The sequence below is a fragment of the Notolepis coatsorum genome (assembly GCF_963971535.1).
Source record: "Notolepis coatsorum genome assembly, chromosome: 3".
NCBI lineage: Eukaryota > Metazoa > Chordata > Actinopteri > Aulopiformes > Paralepididae > Notolepis > Notolepis coatsorum.
In genome coordinates this window covers 40,455,498-40,470,688 of record NC_140167.1, presented here as the reverse complement: position 1 = coordinate 40,470,688, position 15,191 = coordinate 40,455,498, and the positions used below count along the sequence as shown (strand labels likewise).

General features: G+C 44.1%; 1 protein-coding gene across 1 annotated transcript in view; it reads left to right on the top strand.

Moving 5' to 3' along the window:
* Window positions 1-1,085: 1,085 nt before the first annotated feature.
* evla (Enah/Vasp-like a) overlaps window positions 1,086-15,191 on the top strand; it is a gene marked incomplete at its 5' end in the record, with an annotated part of 84,201 nt that continues 70,095 nt past the window's right edge. Inside the window, one exon of the mRNA XM_084309372.1 lies at window positions 1,086-1,177. Within this exon, the coding sequence (XP_084165498.1) occupies window positions 1,086-1,177 (92 nt within the window). The remainder of the gene's footprint in view (window positions 1,178-15,191) is intronic.

Sequence of the window (15,191 nt, the reverse complement as noted above, 5' to 3'; positions counted from 1 at the left end):
TTAGTTCCCTGCTGTGTTAAAGAGTGACTGGGCTGCTGGGGCTAGCCCGTTACCCAGTGGGCACTGCCAAATGGGCAGCCAGCACGCACAACTTCCCCGTCCACTCATGTAATGGTGTCTATTAGTCTCTCACTAACCGCCCCTGGGGCAAGAGAAGGGCATCCCAATCGATATGAGCAGACCACACGATCGGCCGCTGTGTGAGTGTAATTCAATGGAACAGATCCTGTCTAACATTGGGTGACTATGGCAACAGCTGGCTCCTGTCGAGTTGAAGGGGAGGGGTGCAAGCAGCCCCCACCCGCTCCCCCTCACCAAACAGTAGGGCTTATTGGACCAGCAGGCCGTGTGTGTGTGTGCGTGTGTGCGTGTGCGTGTGCGTGTGCGTGTGTGTGTGTGTGTGTGTGTGTGTGTGTGTGTGTGTGTGTGTGTGTGTGTGTGTGTGTGTGTGTGTGTGTGTGTGTGTGTGTGTGTGTGTGTGTGTAGAATATGTAGGGTGGGGACTGGGGGTGCTAGAGTCTGGTTGATGGGGATATGAGGTAATCTCCCCAGAGTTAACAGTGGGACAATAGCACAGAGGTTCACTGCCACACACACACACACACACACACACACACACACACACACACACACACACACACACACACACACACACACACACACACGCTATAGGCTCGTGTGTAATGCGGCCAGACAACAGGCTGGTCAATGACTTCACCTCTGCCAGTCATCTCTTTGTTGCTGCATGGATGGATGGATGGTTGGATGGATAATGGTCTCATCCTCTTGTACTAGTAGGATCTATATTCAGCGATAAAAGCTTCCGGAACAAGTGGACGTTTGTGATCTCGTACTTTTTTTTTAAGTGGACCTTAGTGATATTTTGCTCCTTTTTTCTTTTTAGGTCATGTTTACAGGCTGTACCTCTGGCTGTCTGTCAGCAGGATTAACAGGCTTTCTACTGTGTTGGAGTGTAGTTGTTGAGCCTTATATCCCGGTGGTCGCGACAGCGGTGATGGAGCACCAGAAGAGTGCGTTTCTGTCCTAGAGCCTTCGTTGCTTGTAGTCGGTCTTTCTATATTGTAATGGACGCCCACCGCCTCCAAGAAGTGCTGCGTTACTGCCTCCCCCAGAGCATCAGCGACTCTGGCCTGTTCTACAGCCACATCGCTGACAGGTTGGTGGTGGTGTGTGTGTGTGTGTGTGTGTCCATCCAATACCATTTCTGACTTGTATGACTGATATATGTTAAAGAGTAGAGATCGGGAATCTCATGATCCAATTTCGATTCTTGGAGTCACGATTTAATAAAAAGTCTAATCTGAGGGGGTGGCTGGGTAGTGTAGAGGTGTGAGCACTTGCCTACCACCGCAGAGACCCGGGTTCAATTCCTGGCAGCGGTACCTCCGGCTTGGTCAGTCATCTGTATGAACAGAATTGGCAGTGTTCGCACTTCGCAGGTGGGAAGCCGGTGGGGTATGAGTCTTGGCCGTGGCAATATTGACTCCTACTGTTCGGTCTGAACTGTCTGACCTGGGGGAGATAGCGTGAACCTCTGTGCTGTGAGACTTAGCCGTCAGGTGAAAAGCAGTGGCTGGTGACTCCACATGTATCGGAGGAGTCGTCTCTACACCCTCAACCTCCTCAGACTGACAGTAGGGCAGCGCAACGACCAGGAAGGGAATTGGCACAATGACTAAATTGGGGGTTTGGAGAAAATAAAAAAATAAAAAATCTATTCAATACATTTGATTCTAGATTCAATACATGCATAGTTTTGATTCTAGATTCAATACATGCATAGTTTTGATTCTAGATTCAATACATGCATAGTTTTGATTCTAGATTCAATAGTTTTGATTCTAGATTCAATAGATTTGATTCTAGATTCAATAGATTTTATTCTAGATAGCTGTTTTGAGTTATCTTTCCCATTGACTAATTACGGTGGACAGTTTAACTACCGAGACCATTTAATAGGTTTCAAAGAAAAAAATATATATATTTATTTATCTTTTTGTGAATAGATTTTTGGTGCGGGAGAAGATAGAATCGTGATTCTTATGTGGCTCGACCCCCCCCCCCTATTAAATTCATTCATTCATTTTAAATCAACAATAACGTGGTGAAAAGATTTCACAGGAAACTTAGTCTTGCAGGTCCTGCTAATTGAGCTAAAACGTGGATGGTTGGCTTTGGCTGACATATTTCACTGGTTGAGAGAATGCTACAGTATGTGTTGCCAGCTGACAGCAGAGCAGAGCGTGCTACTTAGTCTGTGCTGTGATACTGGGGGCAATCCATCTGTGTTGGATTTAAATAGAGCAAAAATAATCATCTGTAATCTTAATCGGTCTGCTGCTACAGTACAAACACTGGTTTAGAAGCAGACCAGTATGCCTGTAGGCTGTTTTGTATTGTTTATTGTGCTCATAGATACATACAGTACATAGGGGTGCGACAATACATCGATCCAGATCGATATATCGATCTATTATCAATAATCAAATAGGATCGACGCAACGTAAAAAGATCGATTCATATTGCGATACTCTTATTTTGAAAATCCCCGCGAGTCATATCCGCCGGCGCCCAGTATTGTGAAACTCCGTGTAGACATTACAGCAGTGTTTGCGTCTGCTGTAAAGCACTACAGAGCGTCTATTTTGCGAGCCGATATAAGTCTGTGCAGTTTTTTCCCCACAACGGGTCAAATGCATATAACAGGCGTTGCATCGTCGCCATTCCTTTATGCCAACGTCGCGTTAAATATCTAAATGAACGTCGCGTTGGCTGCTTAAAAGCTAAGCAGCTAACCGTGAGAGAGAACAGGAGAGTGAAGAGGGGACTTGGAAGGAGGAGGGGTGGGGGCTGTGGGGGACTGTGTGTCTGTGTGTGTCTGTGTGTGTCTGTGTGTGTCTGTGTGTGTGTTAAAGCTCAATATATAAAAACAAAAGTGAACAGGTCTATTTGTATTAAAAACAATAGATTGTTTTTCATTTAAATGTCTGGAAGAGCTCAAAAATAAATACATCAATTGATATTTCCGTAGCCTTTTTTTAGTTGATCTAAATGTGACTGATTGTGTTAAATGGGCACATAATATCGCCTCATATCGATCGCAGGCACCTGAATTGAATCGTATCGTATCGTATCGTGGCAGACTTTGTGATATCGGCAAATATCGTATCGTTGTCCAAAGAATCGATATCGTATCGTATCGTGATGAAACTGATGATTCCCACCCCTAACAGTACAGCATTTGCTTTGGTTATAAACTGCAAACCAAACAGGATTTTTTTTGTCCCCAATGCAGAACAGATACACATTGTGTTAGGTGTGTACAGTGTAAGTTACAACACGGCTTGGTCGTCCATGATTATTCCTCTTATATCAGCCTCATTCAGAGTGTCAGAATGACCCAAAGTTCAAATCATATGTTGTAGTTATTTACATTTTTTGTATACACTTTTTCTCCCATTTTCTATTTTTCTCCCATCCCAATTTTCGTATCATCCAATTCAACCCTCCCCTGTCACGAACGCTGTTTCATGCCTCCCACAAGCCGGCTGCAATGTGGACTAAGTCATACATAGCACGAGTCCCCTCCGATACTCAAGGTAACAGCAGTCGCATCTTTCCACCTGCGCGTCTCGATCTTTCAGCGTCAGGGGTCTGGGCTTTGGAGGGGCCCCGCCCCCGTCGCTTCCCGATTCTACTGCGCAGGCGCACCAACCGACCTGTAGGAGTCGCTCTCCACAACGCCCGATCCCCACCCATCAGTTTCCCTCCCCCTAATACTGCCAATGTGTATTAGTGCGGACGACCAACTAAACTGAAAGCAATGTGGAGCGCTGGGCTCGAACAGGGAGGCGTACCTGTTCGAGCCCAGTCTCCAGTACTCGTGGTGAGCGCCTTGCCCACTGCACCACATAGCCGCCCAATAGTTATTTAAACTTAAAAAATAAACCAATAATACCTTCTGTCAGTTCTCTTATCAGTTCATTGACAGATAGAATAGAATAGAAATACTTTATTTATCCCGAGGGAAATTCAGCACTACAGATCGCTCACAGTAAACATTTAGGTAGTCAAAAACAAAAGTCACGAATAAAAATAAGAATAAGATACGGTCCGGGATATATATTCTGTTATCTAAATTCTAAAATATACAGCCAAAAATATACAGAAATATACAGTAAAATGTACCGTACTAAGTGTAAACATTTAAAAATGTCGATTTAAAAGTAAAGGTCATGGAAGATTATGCCAGACTGTACTGTCACCCTGTGCTTAGTGATGCAGTGTACTGTCACCCTGTGCTTAGTGATGCAGTGGAAACCAATCAAATTGATCAGATCAATCAGATCAATGTAGCTGTATGACTTCTCTCCAGTCGAGCTGCTGCGGGATTTAAAAATAAAAACATATTGCCAAATCCTCCGCTATCATTGTGTAACAATGTAACAACGTTGTGTTGTCTCATCTCTATAGCTTCTTTTCTCTGAGTTAAATCTACCCTAAAAGTGAAAGTGAAACTTAAGCTACTCTGTACTGCGACTCTGCTCCACAGACCTAAGCTCCTCTGTCCGCGCTGACACTTTCAGTTCATAATGTATTGATAACACGCTTAGTATTTTACAAATTTGGAAGGGGGGGATCGGAATGGGTTACATAACATTTGGACCTGATCAAATAAACAGTTAAAGGAGTCATATTTTGCAAGTCTCCCCATATTTTATTATTGTTATTATTATTATAATTATTATTATTATTATTATTATTGGCTATGTTTAAAAACAAATGCAGATACTTTTGCTGTCCATCTTTGGTTTTATACAGACCGTTGGCAGTGGTCGGGGGACCACTAAAGCCAGAGAAGCCACTCTCTGAGTGCCTAGTAAGAATAGCCTGCTATGTGAATGCCACACTGTACATATTTTCTTTATTCTGAACACTCGGCGGCCCTATATATATTGTACCTCTGAATAGCCCGGCTCTGTAAGGGCCCCATACATGTTTAATTCACACCACTATTGAAGACAACACAGCTTCAGGGCTAAAACGACAGCCTTTCGGTCCAGTGCCCTTCTGTCTCTCCCTCTCTCTCTCTCTCTCTCCCTCTCTCCCTCTGTTCTTTCATTGAAGGGATGGAGGGATGGAGGTTGTGTTGCTGCTGTCCCAGATGGGGACTGTAGGATCAAAAGAGCCATGTTGGCCATCTTGTTACCGTGCAGGAGGGGGGGGGGGGTTTAAATAAAGGACAATGATGTTTTATCTTTTCATCTGCTGTATGTTCCATATCATGTCCCTGTCCATGAACCAGCTGCTTTATCCATTTGACCTGGACCCCTCTCTCTATCTGAGATCTAGATGTACTGCAGACCTGCCTATTATTACATGACCTCAGTAGCATCATGACGGCAGTGCCTCTATATCGCCCCGGATCTCAACACGCTGCTCCGGTGCAGCCAGGCAGAGTCAGGCAGATGGCAAGCTTCACATAAAACATCCTCACACTTTTAGCTGGAGCCGCAGTCAGTCTAAGCGCCTGACTGACCGAGATAGTCAGTGAGTCAGTGTTGTGAACCAGGATGGTGTGTACAGTGTCCAGCTGTAGGGAGTAGGGACACATTTTCTGGGTTAAAACATGGCTAATAAAATACAATTTCGATCAGGAGTTCAGTAAGTAGAAGACTTGACTTTCTCAGGCCAGGAGAAAGGATCAAGCACCCCCCCCCCCTCATTCTGTGAGCTCGCCTCTTAAGCTTTCTGGGAGAAAGGGGGTAGGGGAGGGACGACCAGGTGAGGGGAGAGGAAGCGGAGGATACGGGAGGGGGGGTGATCAAAACTCTTAACTCATTCAGCGCCAGCGTGTACCCCCCATCTGTGCCGTCTATGGGCCAGCTTTTCGTGACCATTTTCACGATATTTCATGATCTTTGCGGAGCTATTGTATATTCTATATTATACTATGGAGACAATAATATGGCTCATTTGACAGAAACTATTTGTAGTACAACATGTAAAAAATGGTTTGTTTCTACATACCTTCGTTCGTTCACAATTCCAATATAAACATTGCCTCGTTTAACTAAAATCCAAGCTGATTTCCTGGAACGCGAGTTACAGAATGTTTTCTGCGGGTATGCGTAAATCATGTTTTTTGCTCGCCTGAGACACATTATTACCAGGTCAAAGGTAAACACATGTTTCTTCACAAAGCCGGGAGGTAGTTTATCCGAAGCAGCGATCATATAAACGCATGTTTTATGATGGAGTTTCGGTAAAGTACACACACGAGTCCAAACGTGTCTTGAATCAGAACAGGATCAATACATATGTCTTCATCTCTCTACTTCATCTGCTCTGGCCAGACTACACCACAGAGCCGAATAGGTTTCTTCATCGGTCGATTTGATTATAGTTGTTTTACGTTTTACCAGTAGTGCTTGGTCCAACATAGTCCAACATCATACTCTGGTGGAAACGCACCTTATCATCCATAATCATCATCCATAATCCGTTTTGTCTTCTTCATATATCCAATAGTTCGGTCACCATTGCATTCCAGCCAGGTTACTACTGTGTGCTCGGGTAAGACTATACCATGGAGCCGAATAGGTTTCCTCAGTCATCGGTCGATTTGATTATAGTTGTTTTACGTTTTACCAGTAGTGCTTACTCCAACAAACGCACCTTATCGTCCATAATCATCATCCATATAATCCATTTAGTCTTTTTCATAATATCCAATAGTTCGCTCTAGGCAATCGCGATTCTCGAACGTGTTATGCTTACTGGTGCTCGCAAAGAGTACCTAGTTATTTGGGGGCTGTGTGGGGGCTGGTACTAACACACTAATAGCTGGCCCATGATGTTCATAAGGTAGGTGATACTGCCACCTGGCGGATTTGATCGTCATTTCAATTCCAATGTTATGCCAGGAGGCTCCGGGGGACTGTGTAGAACGGGGATCAAAGGAAAAAGATCAAAGGATCTAAAAACGAGTTTACTCATTATTGGCGCTCAACGCTTGGCGGCCAATAGCGAGTTTACTCGTGATTGGCGCTGAATGAGTTAAAGGGAACTTCTACAATCACCACATGTCTCCTCTGATACATGTGGAGTGACAGTCGCCAGCCACTTCTTTTCACCTGACAGGGAGGAGTTTCACTGGGAGAGCCTAACATGTGCGGAGGTTCAAACTATCTCTCCCAGATCCCCTCCCTGCTGAACAAGCACCCCAACCAGATACGATGAGATAAGATGATCCTTCAGGTGTCAAAGCAGCATGGGGGGGGGATACAGAGCTTCACAGTCCTATACAGTCCAGTATATACACTATAGATACAATATAAATACAAATAGAGGGGGTGGGAGGGGTTCTCCAGGATGGCTTCTAGCTTTATCCTCATCCTCCTCTTAGCCACCACCTCTAGATTATCCAGCTCACCACCCACTACGGAGTTAGCCTTCTTCACCAGCATGATCAGCTTGCTGGAGTCCCTCGAGCTGATGTTGCTAATGCAACGACCAGGACTCATTCTCCACCAGAATGAGTTGCACTGCTGTGGTCAGGCAAGCGCTACCGGAGTCTCATGGCCAGTACAGAGAGACTCAGAAGGAGCTTCTATCCCCAGGCCCAGGAGTTCAAAACTTGTAATCCCTATCTGATTGGATCAGATTTGTATTCATTCATTTCAACTCATTATGAATTGAAAATGGGGAACCCTGATGTAAACAAGACGAAAGTCTTTCTCTGGTCTGCATCCCGTTAACAATTGTGTGTATATTGAGCTGTACTGTACTGTACCCATTCTGCAATCTGTTAATTAAAATGTTCAATCAATCAATCAATAGGGATTCAATGTTTTGAACTCCTGGGCCCAGGCCATCAGGGTGCTCAATGACAATGACACTATGTAACAACCCATCATCTACACTCACTGCACACACATCCACATGTACACACTCACTTTAAACAAACACTCACCTTATTACAAATTTTACTCACTTTAGCACACTTTATATTGATCTATTATTAAAGAGATTTGCACTACATTCATTCATACCTCATTTGCACCTTACCCTGAGTTTTGTACCTCATTTCATCTCTGCATTGTACCTCACTGTTACTCATTTTACTCTGTATTGTATATTGTATATTGACTGAACTTCCTTTACTTACTTCTTAATTACTTTTTTTTTCTTTTTTTTTTTACTTACCTTTTTTTTTACTGTATGAAGCATGACGTTTCTCATACAGAAACAAGCATTTCATCATAAAGTATTCTGTATTTTATTATGACAAATAATAAACAAGTACCGATACCGGGTCTCTCTGTGCTACCAAGACGCCCCTGGAACCTTTTTAACAACGGATCTTGTTTGCGTGTTGATCAATTAGATGAACTGAGTTGGTTGAGTTATATATTGTATTATATTGCTCATATTTCACGAAAAAAGATAGTTGGGCAGTATCGTCATGGTGGGCAGGGTTGGCAGCCGCTCACCTCCAGAACATCCAGCTTCATGGCATTACCACCAGGCTCAGCACTATCCCCACTGGAGAGGAGAGGATGTCCTGACTCTGTATCCTAGCCTTCTGCCCAGCCCCAGACACACTCCTCTGATGACCTCTGATGACCTCTGATGACCTCTCCTATCCTGCAATTCACCCTTTTTCAGCTGTGTCCCTCCAGGAGGCGTCTCGGGTCACTTGCCACAAAATCCACCTGCTTTAAAGACGGCTTCTTTCCCACAGCAATAAGATCACTCAACTCCCCCAGTTAACTATCTACCTTTAATGACTGCACCTTGCTGTACTGTGTGTATGTGGTTTTGTGTGTGTTGTGACCTGTCTCTGTATGTCTCCACCGGCATTTGGTGCATTTATATAGCGCTTTTATCCAAAGCGCTTTACAATTTTGTTCCTCACATTCACCCATTCACTCACACATTCACAGGATCATTGGGAGCAGTTAGGGGTTTTGCTCAAGGACACTTTGACACGCTGATTACCAGACGACCACTCTACATCCTGTAGTGATATGATAATATTATATCACATATTATGCAGTAGGTACTATATAATGCCGGGGTGCGACCCGGACCATATATATGGGTGCACCAGTATGTATGAGCGTTAGGGATGGGTACCGAATTAGGTACTTTTAAAAGGTACCTACCGAATCACGTCGGTACTACCGAGTACCGATTCACGTGAGATCCGTCAGTGCCAGATTTCGGTACTGTTAAAAATATATATATATATATATTATATTTTTATTATTATAATTTTTTAAACTTTTTTTTCTTCGCGTCAACGTTCACACGCACAATATACGATTACCTAGGATTTGACTTGATTCAACAACAAAGCAGTCGGGGCAATGGCAAGCCGAAAACGGTCGAAAGTGTGGTTATTTGAAGTTTGGATATTTTTTTTACAACCGAGGTAGGTAGGTAGATTACATTTTTAGAGACTTGAAGTACCAAAAAAAGGTACCGTTGGGTACCGGTATCGATTCACAGGTACCGGTACCGTATCGGTTCAAATGTGAATGGTACCCATCCCTAATGAGCGTCTGTCAAACTAAGTAAACTTGAGTCCAGTCTGCAACTAAGTGTCTTCATTGTCTCGATAACACTTCATGGTGACAGCGGTAACAGTAGTGGATTGCCTACAAGCAGGACGGGAGATTGTCCGAGGATAATTCTGCATCTGCACATAGGAAACCCGTCGGCGCTAATGAAGCAATCTGACAGCTGACAACTGACAGCAGCATTTCACACGCTGGAAACACCACCCGAACGAGAAGACGTCATGGCATCACACTTGCCAACAATGAACTGGGCCGACCCGGATCAGGGTGAGGCTATTTCATTGTTTAAACAAAAAATATCTCTTTACCTAGAAGATGAGGAAATAGTTGGCGATGCCAAACAGGCACGGAAAATATGTCGTGGCATTGGAGATGAAGGACTGAAACGGCTGAATGCTAGTGGACTCAGTGATGCTGACTAGAAAAAGCCAGCCAAACTATGGGAATTCTATGAAGGTCAGTTAAAATTGAATGTTAACTTTAGAATCCATAGGCTCCAACTAATGCAATATAGACAAAAAACAGATGAAAGCATTGATGATTTTGTGACCAGAGCCAGAACATTAGCTCAAAAATGCCAGTTTATTGATGAAGAGCTCAATGAACGTCTAATGGAGCTGATCATTGCCAGCACACCCCACGATGCTCTGAGGAATGACCTGTACAGCAAACCCAAAGGCCATCCTCTACAAGAGGTACTAAAGGAGGGGCGGAAATATGAAGCCCTATCAGCAGGCAATGAACAGTTACACCAACTGGGTATGTCACATGGTGAGAAAATCCATGCAGTGGACAGAGGGCGAATATGCCAAAATATGCCACTGTAGCCGCCCATAGTAGCTGTAATCTTGATTGATATTGAAAACACAATTATTAAACATGATTACTCATTGTTTTGAGAAAGTATGATGACGACTGAATTTGTTTTACCTTTCTTCTTGTCTTTCTTTCATCTTCTACAAGTTACCAAAGATGTTTCAAAATAACTGGTGAAACGTGCTGTGGCTTCCTCCTCCCTCTCAACATGAGCTGAAACTACTGTTTATGCCTGGGGGGGAGGGGGGAGAGGGTGGAGTGCACCACTCTAAAGGAAGGGAGCACTGCATTTCTAACAGTTGTTTTCATGATCGTGGGAAGCCAAAATCATAATCGGAATTCGATGAATCACCCCAGCCCTACTTTACAGTCTGCAAGAGTATTATTTGTTAGACTTAGAAGTTAAAGGCATAGTTAGGATTTTTTCCGCATTAAATGTTATGAAATACTTGTCATTAATGTGGTCGATGCCTAGCCATTAGCTTACTCACTCTTGGACTGACGTGACGTCTTGGAACAGGCTCCAGTGTGACTCAGTTACTATTGAAGATATGTTTGTTTGTAATGTTTGTGCTGGAGTCACTTGATCCAGAACGGCAACTCTGGTCAGAGAGAGGACACAGAGACAGAGAACAGTCTTTTGTATTTTAATTAGGATGATAAGGTTTCTTCAGTACAGGTGATTTCCATCCAGTTTGTAAAGGATGAATGAACAATGAGCATCCACACGAGGATGAGAATGGTAATGAGTGAATCTAGCAAGAATGAGTGATTGAGTGAGTGAGTGAGTGGTTTTTTCCTCAAGAACGCACTATCACTGTGACAGCATTGGAACACACACAACTGAAAGATGCTATCTAGCATATTAGCATTAGCATTGGCTCAATTAGCCGCATGGACCAAACATAACAAAGTAGCAACTAGTCATAGTCATACATATAAGTCACCTAACAACATAATGCAGGCGGTGTATAATGCATAATATATGACCGTTATCATAAAACCATAGATATTACATTTGGAGGTTGTTGGTAACTTACTTCCTCAGGAACGCACTCTCACTGTGACAGCATTGGAACACACATGTGCCGGCAAGATGGCCCCTGCATTTGACCACACTAGGACCCCTGGGCTGTCCAGAGGCGTGATTACACAAACAAGCCGCATTTCTCGGAGACGCTCTCTGATTGGCACTGACTGACGCTCTCTGATTGGCCACTGACGCATTTGGCCAATCCGTGACGAGCTGTGTCTTTGCCCATTTCCTCGTCAAACAGCCTGCAAACTACCTGGCGTTCTATCGCCATGCTCTAAGACAAACTCTAACCTTAACCAACTTTGAAAGAGTGCCTAAGCTTAACCGTCGAAAGAACTTGCCGTCACGCTCTAAGACAAACTCTAACCTTAACCTACTTCGAAGAGTGCCTAAGCTTAACCAGTGTAGAAACAGGCGTCGGCCAATCAGAGAGCGTCTCCGAGAAATGCGGCTTGTTTGTGTAATCACGCTGTCCAGAGAGATGCCTGCCTGGGAGTAATAGGACCCCTGGGCTGTCCAAAGAGTTGCCTGACTGGAAATAATAATAATAATACCCAGCATAACAAATAGCACAACAAATAATGGGGAATTTACAACAGTTACTATGTACTGGGTTTTGTGTGGGTGTGAAGCAGAGGAAATGTGCCTGCTGTTTTCTGTTGTGGATGGTTAGAACCTTTGTCTACACTTTTTAGTTTCGAGACTTTGTTTTGTTTTGTTTTATCGGTTCGCCCAGAACCCGGCCAGACCTCCGACCACAGGAGTCAGAGAGTAATGGCACAATCACAATACTGCCAATTGTTTTATACCACTTAATGTCAACAATTTACTATCCCATTCAATTGGATCCACCTTCTCAGCAAATGTGGCACAATTAATGTCACGATTAAAATGACTATTAAAATGACACTGCAAGTACTTTATGTACTATACATGTCTCATGTCTGTACTGTACATCGTGCGGCATGGTGGTGTAGTGGTTAACACTGTCGCCTCACAGCTAGAAGGTCCTCGGTTCGATTCCTGCTTGGGGACCAGGTTGCTGTGTTGCCAGTTACCTGTGGTCCAGTCCCGCTGTTTACAACGACCCGGACCCACCCGCCAGCTTCTCCCACCCTCTAATACAGCCAATTGTATTAGTGTGAACGGCCAGCCAAGCTGGTGACAACCCCGGAGCTGTGAGCTGGATTCGAACAGGCGAATCCAGCTCACAGCTCCGGGGTTGGTGACGAACGCAATCTCCGCTATGCGACCTAACCGCTCGTTACTGTCCTCTTACCGTTCGCCGATGAGACTGGAGGAAAAAGATCCCACTTATATATATTTTTTTGATCTACCTTTTCTCCCATTTTTCTATTTTTTTCCCATCCCAATTTCGTATCGTCCAATTCTACCCTCCCCTGTCTCGAACGCTGTTGGCCATGCCTCCCACAGGCTGGCTGCAATGTGGACAAAGCCTTACATCACGTGTCCCCTCCGGTACTCGAGGAAGCAGCCGTCGCATCTTTTCACCTGCACAGCGCGATCTCTCAGCGTCGGGGGTCTGCGTGGGAGGGACACGCCGCCCCCGTCGCTTCCTGATTCTGCTGCGCAGGCGCACCAACCGACCTGTAGGAGTCGCTGTCCACAACGTCGGATCCCCACTCATCAGCTTCCCACCCCCTAATACTGCCAATTGTATTAGTATGAACGACCAGCCAAGCTGATAGCAATGCGGAGAGCTGGGCTCGAAGATCCCACTTATTTGACGTCGATCGACTAGATCAATTTCCGGTTTGTATGGTGCAATAAACGCCCAAATCATATCGATTATTGAGTTATGGCAGCGATCCATATACACGGATGTACACGGATTTCCCAGATGCACCGAGATCACCAGATCCATTTCCGGTTGTAACTCGCCCGATCATCCACCAGGCGGCGGTATTGAAGCGTTGCACTGTTGTGCAGAGTCCCACTGTCTCAGCAGAGGCTGGGTGGCGGAATTATGAATACCATGGCGAAAAAATGAAATATGATCTCAATAACGTCGTACGCCGTGGCTTGGCAGAATTCGCATGACCAGCAAGCCCGTCGTGATTGGCGGTCAATGTGTTAACACTATGATCGCCGTGGACGAGTTTACACGTCATTCCTAGCCATGCTCATTCTGCCGAAGACGCCGTAACTCGTCTTTGATGTCAATATTTCAAAAATCTGTCATCGAAATCATATTTCCTTTCCGGAGCCCTGAGACACACTGCAAAGCTCCACTCAACTCTCTAGCGGTTCAAGAGCGCCATCTGGTGGCCGATCGGCAGATCGCCAGCCGGAAATTAACCTTTGAACCGGTAGTGCTCATCCATATGTGGTCCGGGCACTCGCTATCGTTAGAGAGACTCCGTATTGACACAGTGAACATCGATCGGTGCAAATAACTCGAAAAAACAACATGATTTGGACGTATATACTATTATACAACCTGGAAATGGATCGGGCATTTCTCCATCCCATAATAGAAGAAATTCTGTTCCACGCTCATCTGCGAGCGGCGCGAGGAAGCCACGGTAAGATTCAGCGTTATATTCTAACGTCTTCTATACTAACTGATCTGATGAATATATGACCCACACTAGATGAATCATCTAACGCTGCCCACGGAATTATAAACGATCCCCCGCCCATCCGGTCATCATCAGATGATGCGTAGAAACTTCTAGAACCACGTCCAGTTGAAATTTTTTATCTCGCACAGATTCCTACCAAACTGTATTTGATCATCAATATAATGCATTTAGGGCTATAAATCACGTTCTGAAGAAAGCTGCAGAAAACCGATAAAAACATACTTATACTTTAGACCATATTTTAGTATGAATATGTGAATGAAAAAGTTTAATGTTGCTACACCCTGAACAATACATATAGGACATTGAATGGGCCATAATAATGGCAATTTAGCAATAGAATTTAAAAAGTTATAGCCCTGCAAAGAAGGGGAACTTCTCCATAGACAAATAGAGCTGGCGAGGGATGGTAAATTATGAATTTAACCCATGGCGATTAAAGTGTTAAGAACAGGTTTCTTATTTACAATGTCAATCTGGTCCAAGAGGCCCCAACAGGAGTACAAATATACATATTGTGAGTTGTGACGAGCCTGGTGGTGTTCAGACTCGCCACGGTTAAAAAACAAACAAATTCAAATGTCCACACAAGTGCAATGTCAATCAATACGAATATTTATTGATTATGGGCAAAATTCAGTTCGATGGGCAATCCAACCTCACCTCCACTCAACTAATCTCTCACTAACCTAGTGTGTTTGTAGTGTGTGTGTCTGAGGTGTGTGCACGTGAGATGTGGGTGAACTAATGATGCACAGGTGTGTTCTATCAGTACTAATCAGCTACTTAATTGTTTCTGCTCCTTCCGTGGCGGAAATATCTCCCATCCTTCACATATCCATGAGAGGGGGGTTGATATCTGCCACAATATATACATATATACATATATATATACACCAATAACAAAATAAAAACACAGTTAAGAATCATACACATAAGAAAATAAACAAACAAACACATGTACAGCCTATGTACAAAAGAAATAAACAGGGAGGATTAGGGGGGGTGAAAGTATGTATGTGTGTGTGTGTGTGTGTGTGTGTGTGTGTGTGTGTGTGTGTGTGTGTGTGTGTGTGTGTGTGTGTGTGTGTGTGTGTGTGTGTGTGTGTGTGTGTGTGTGTGTGT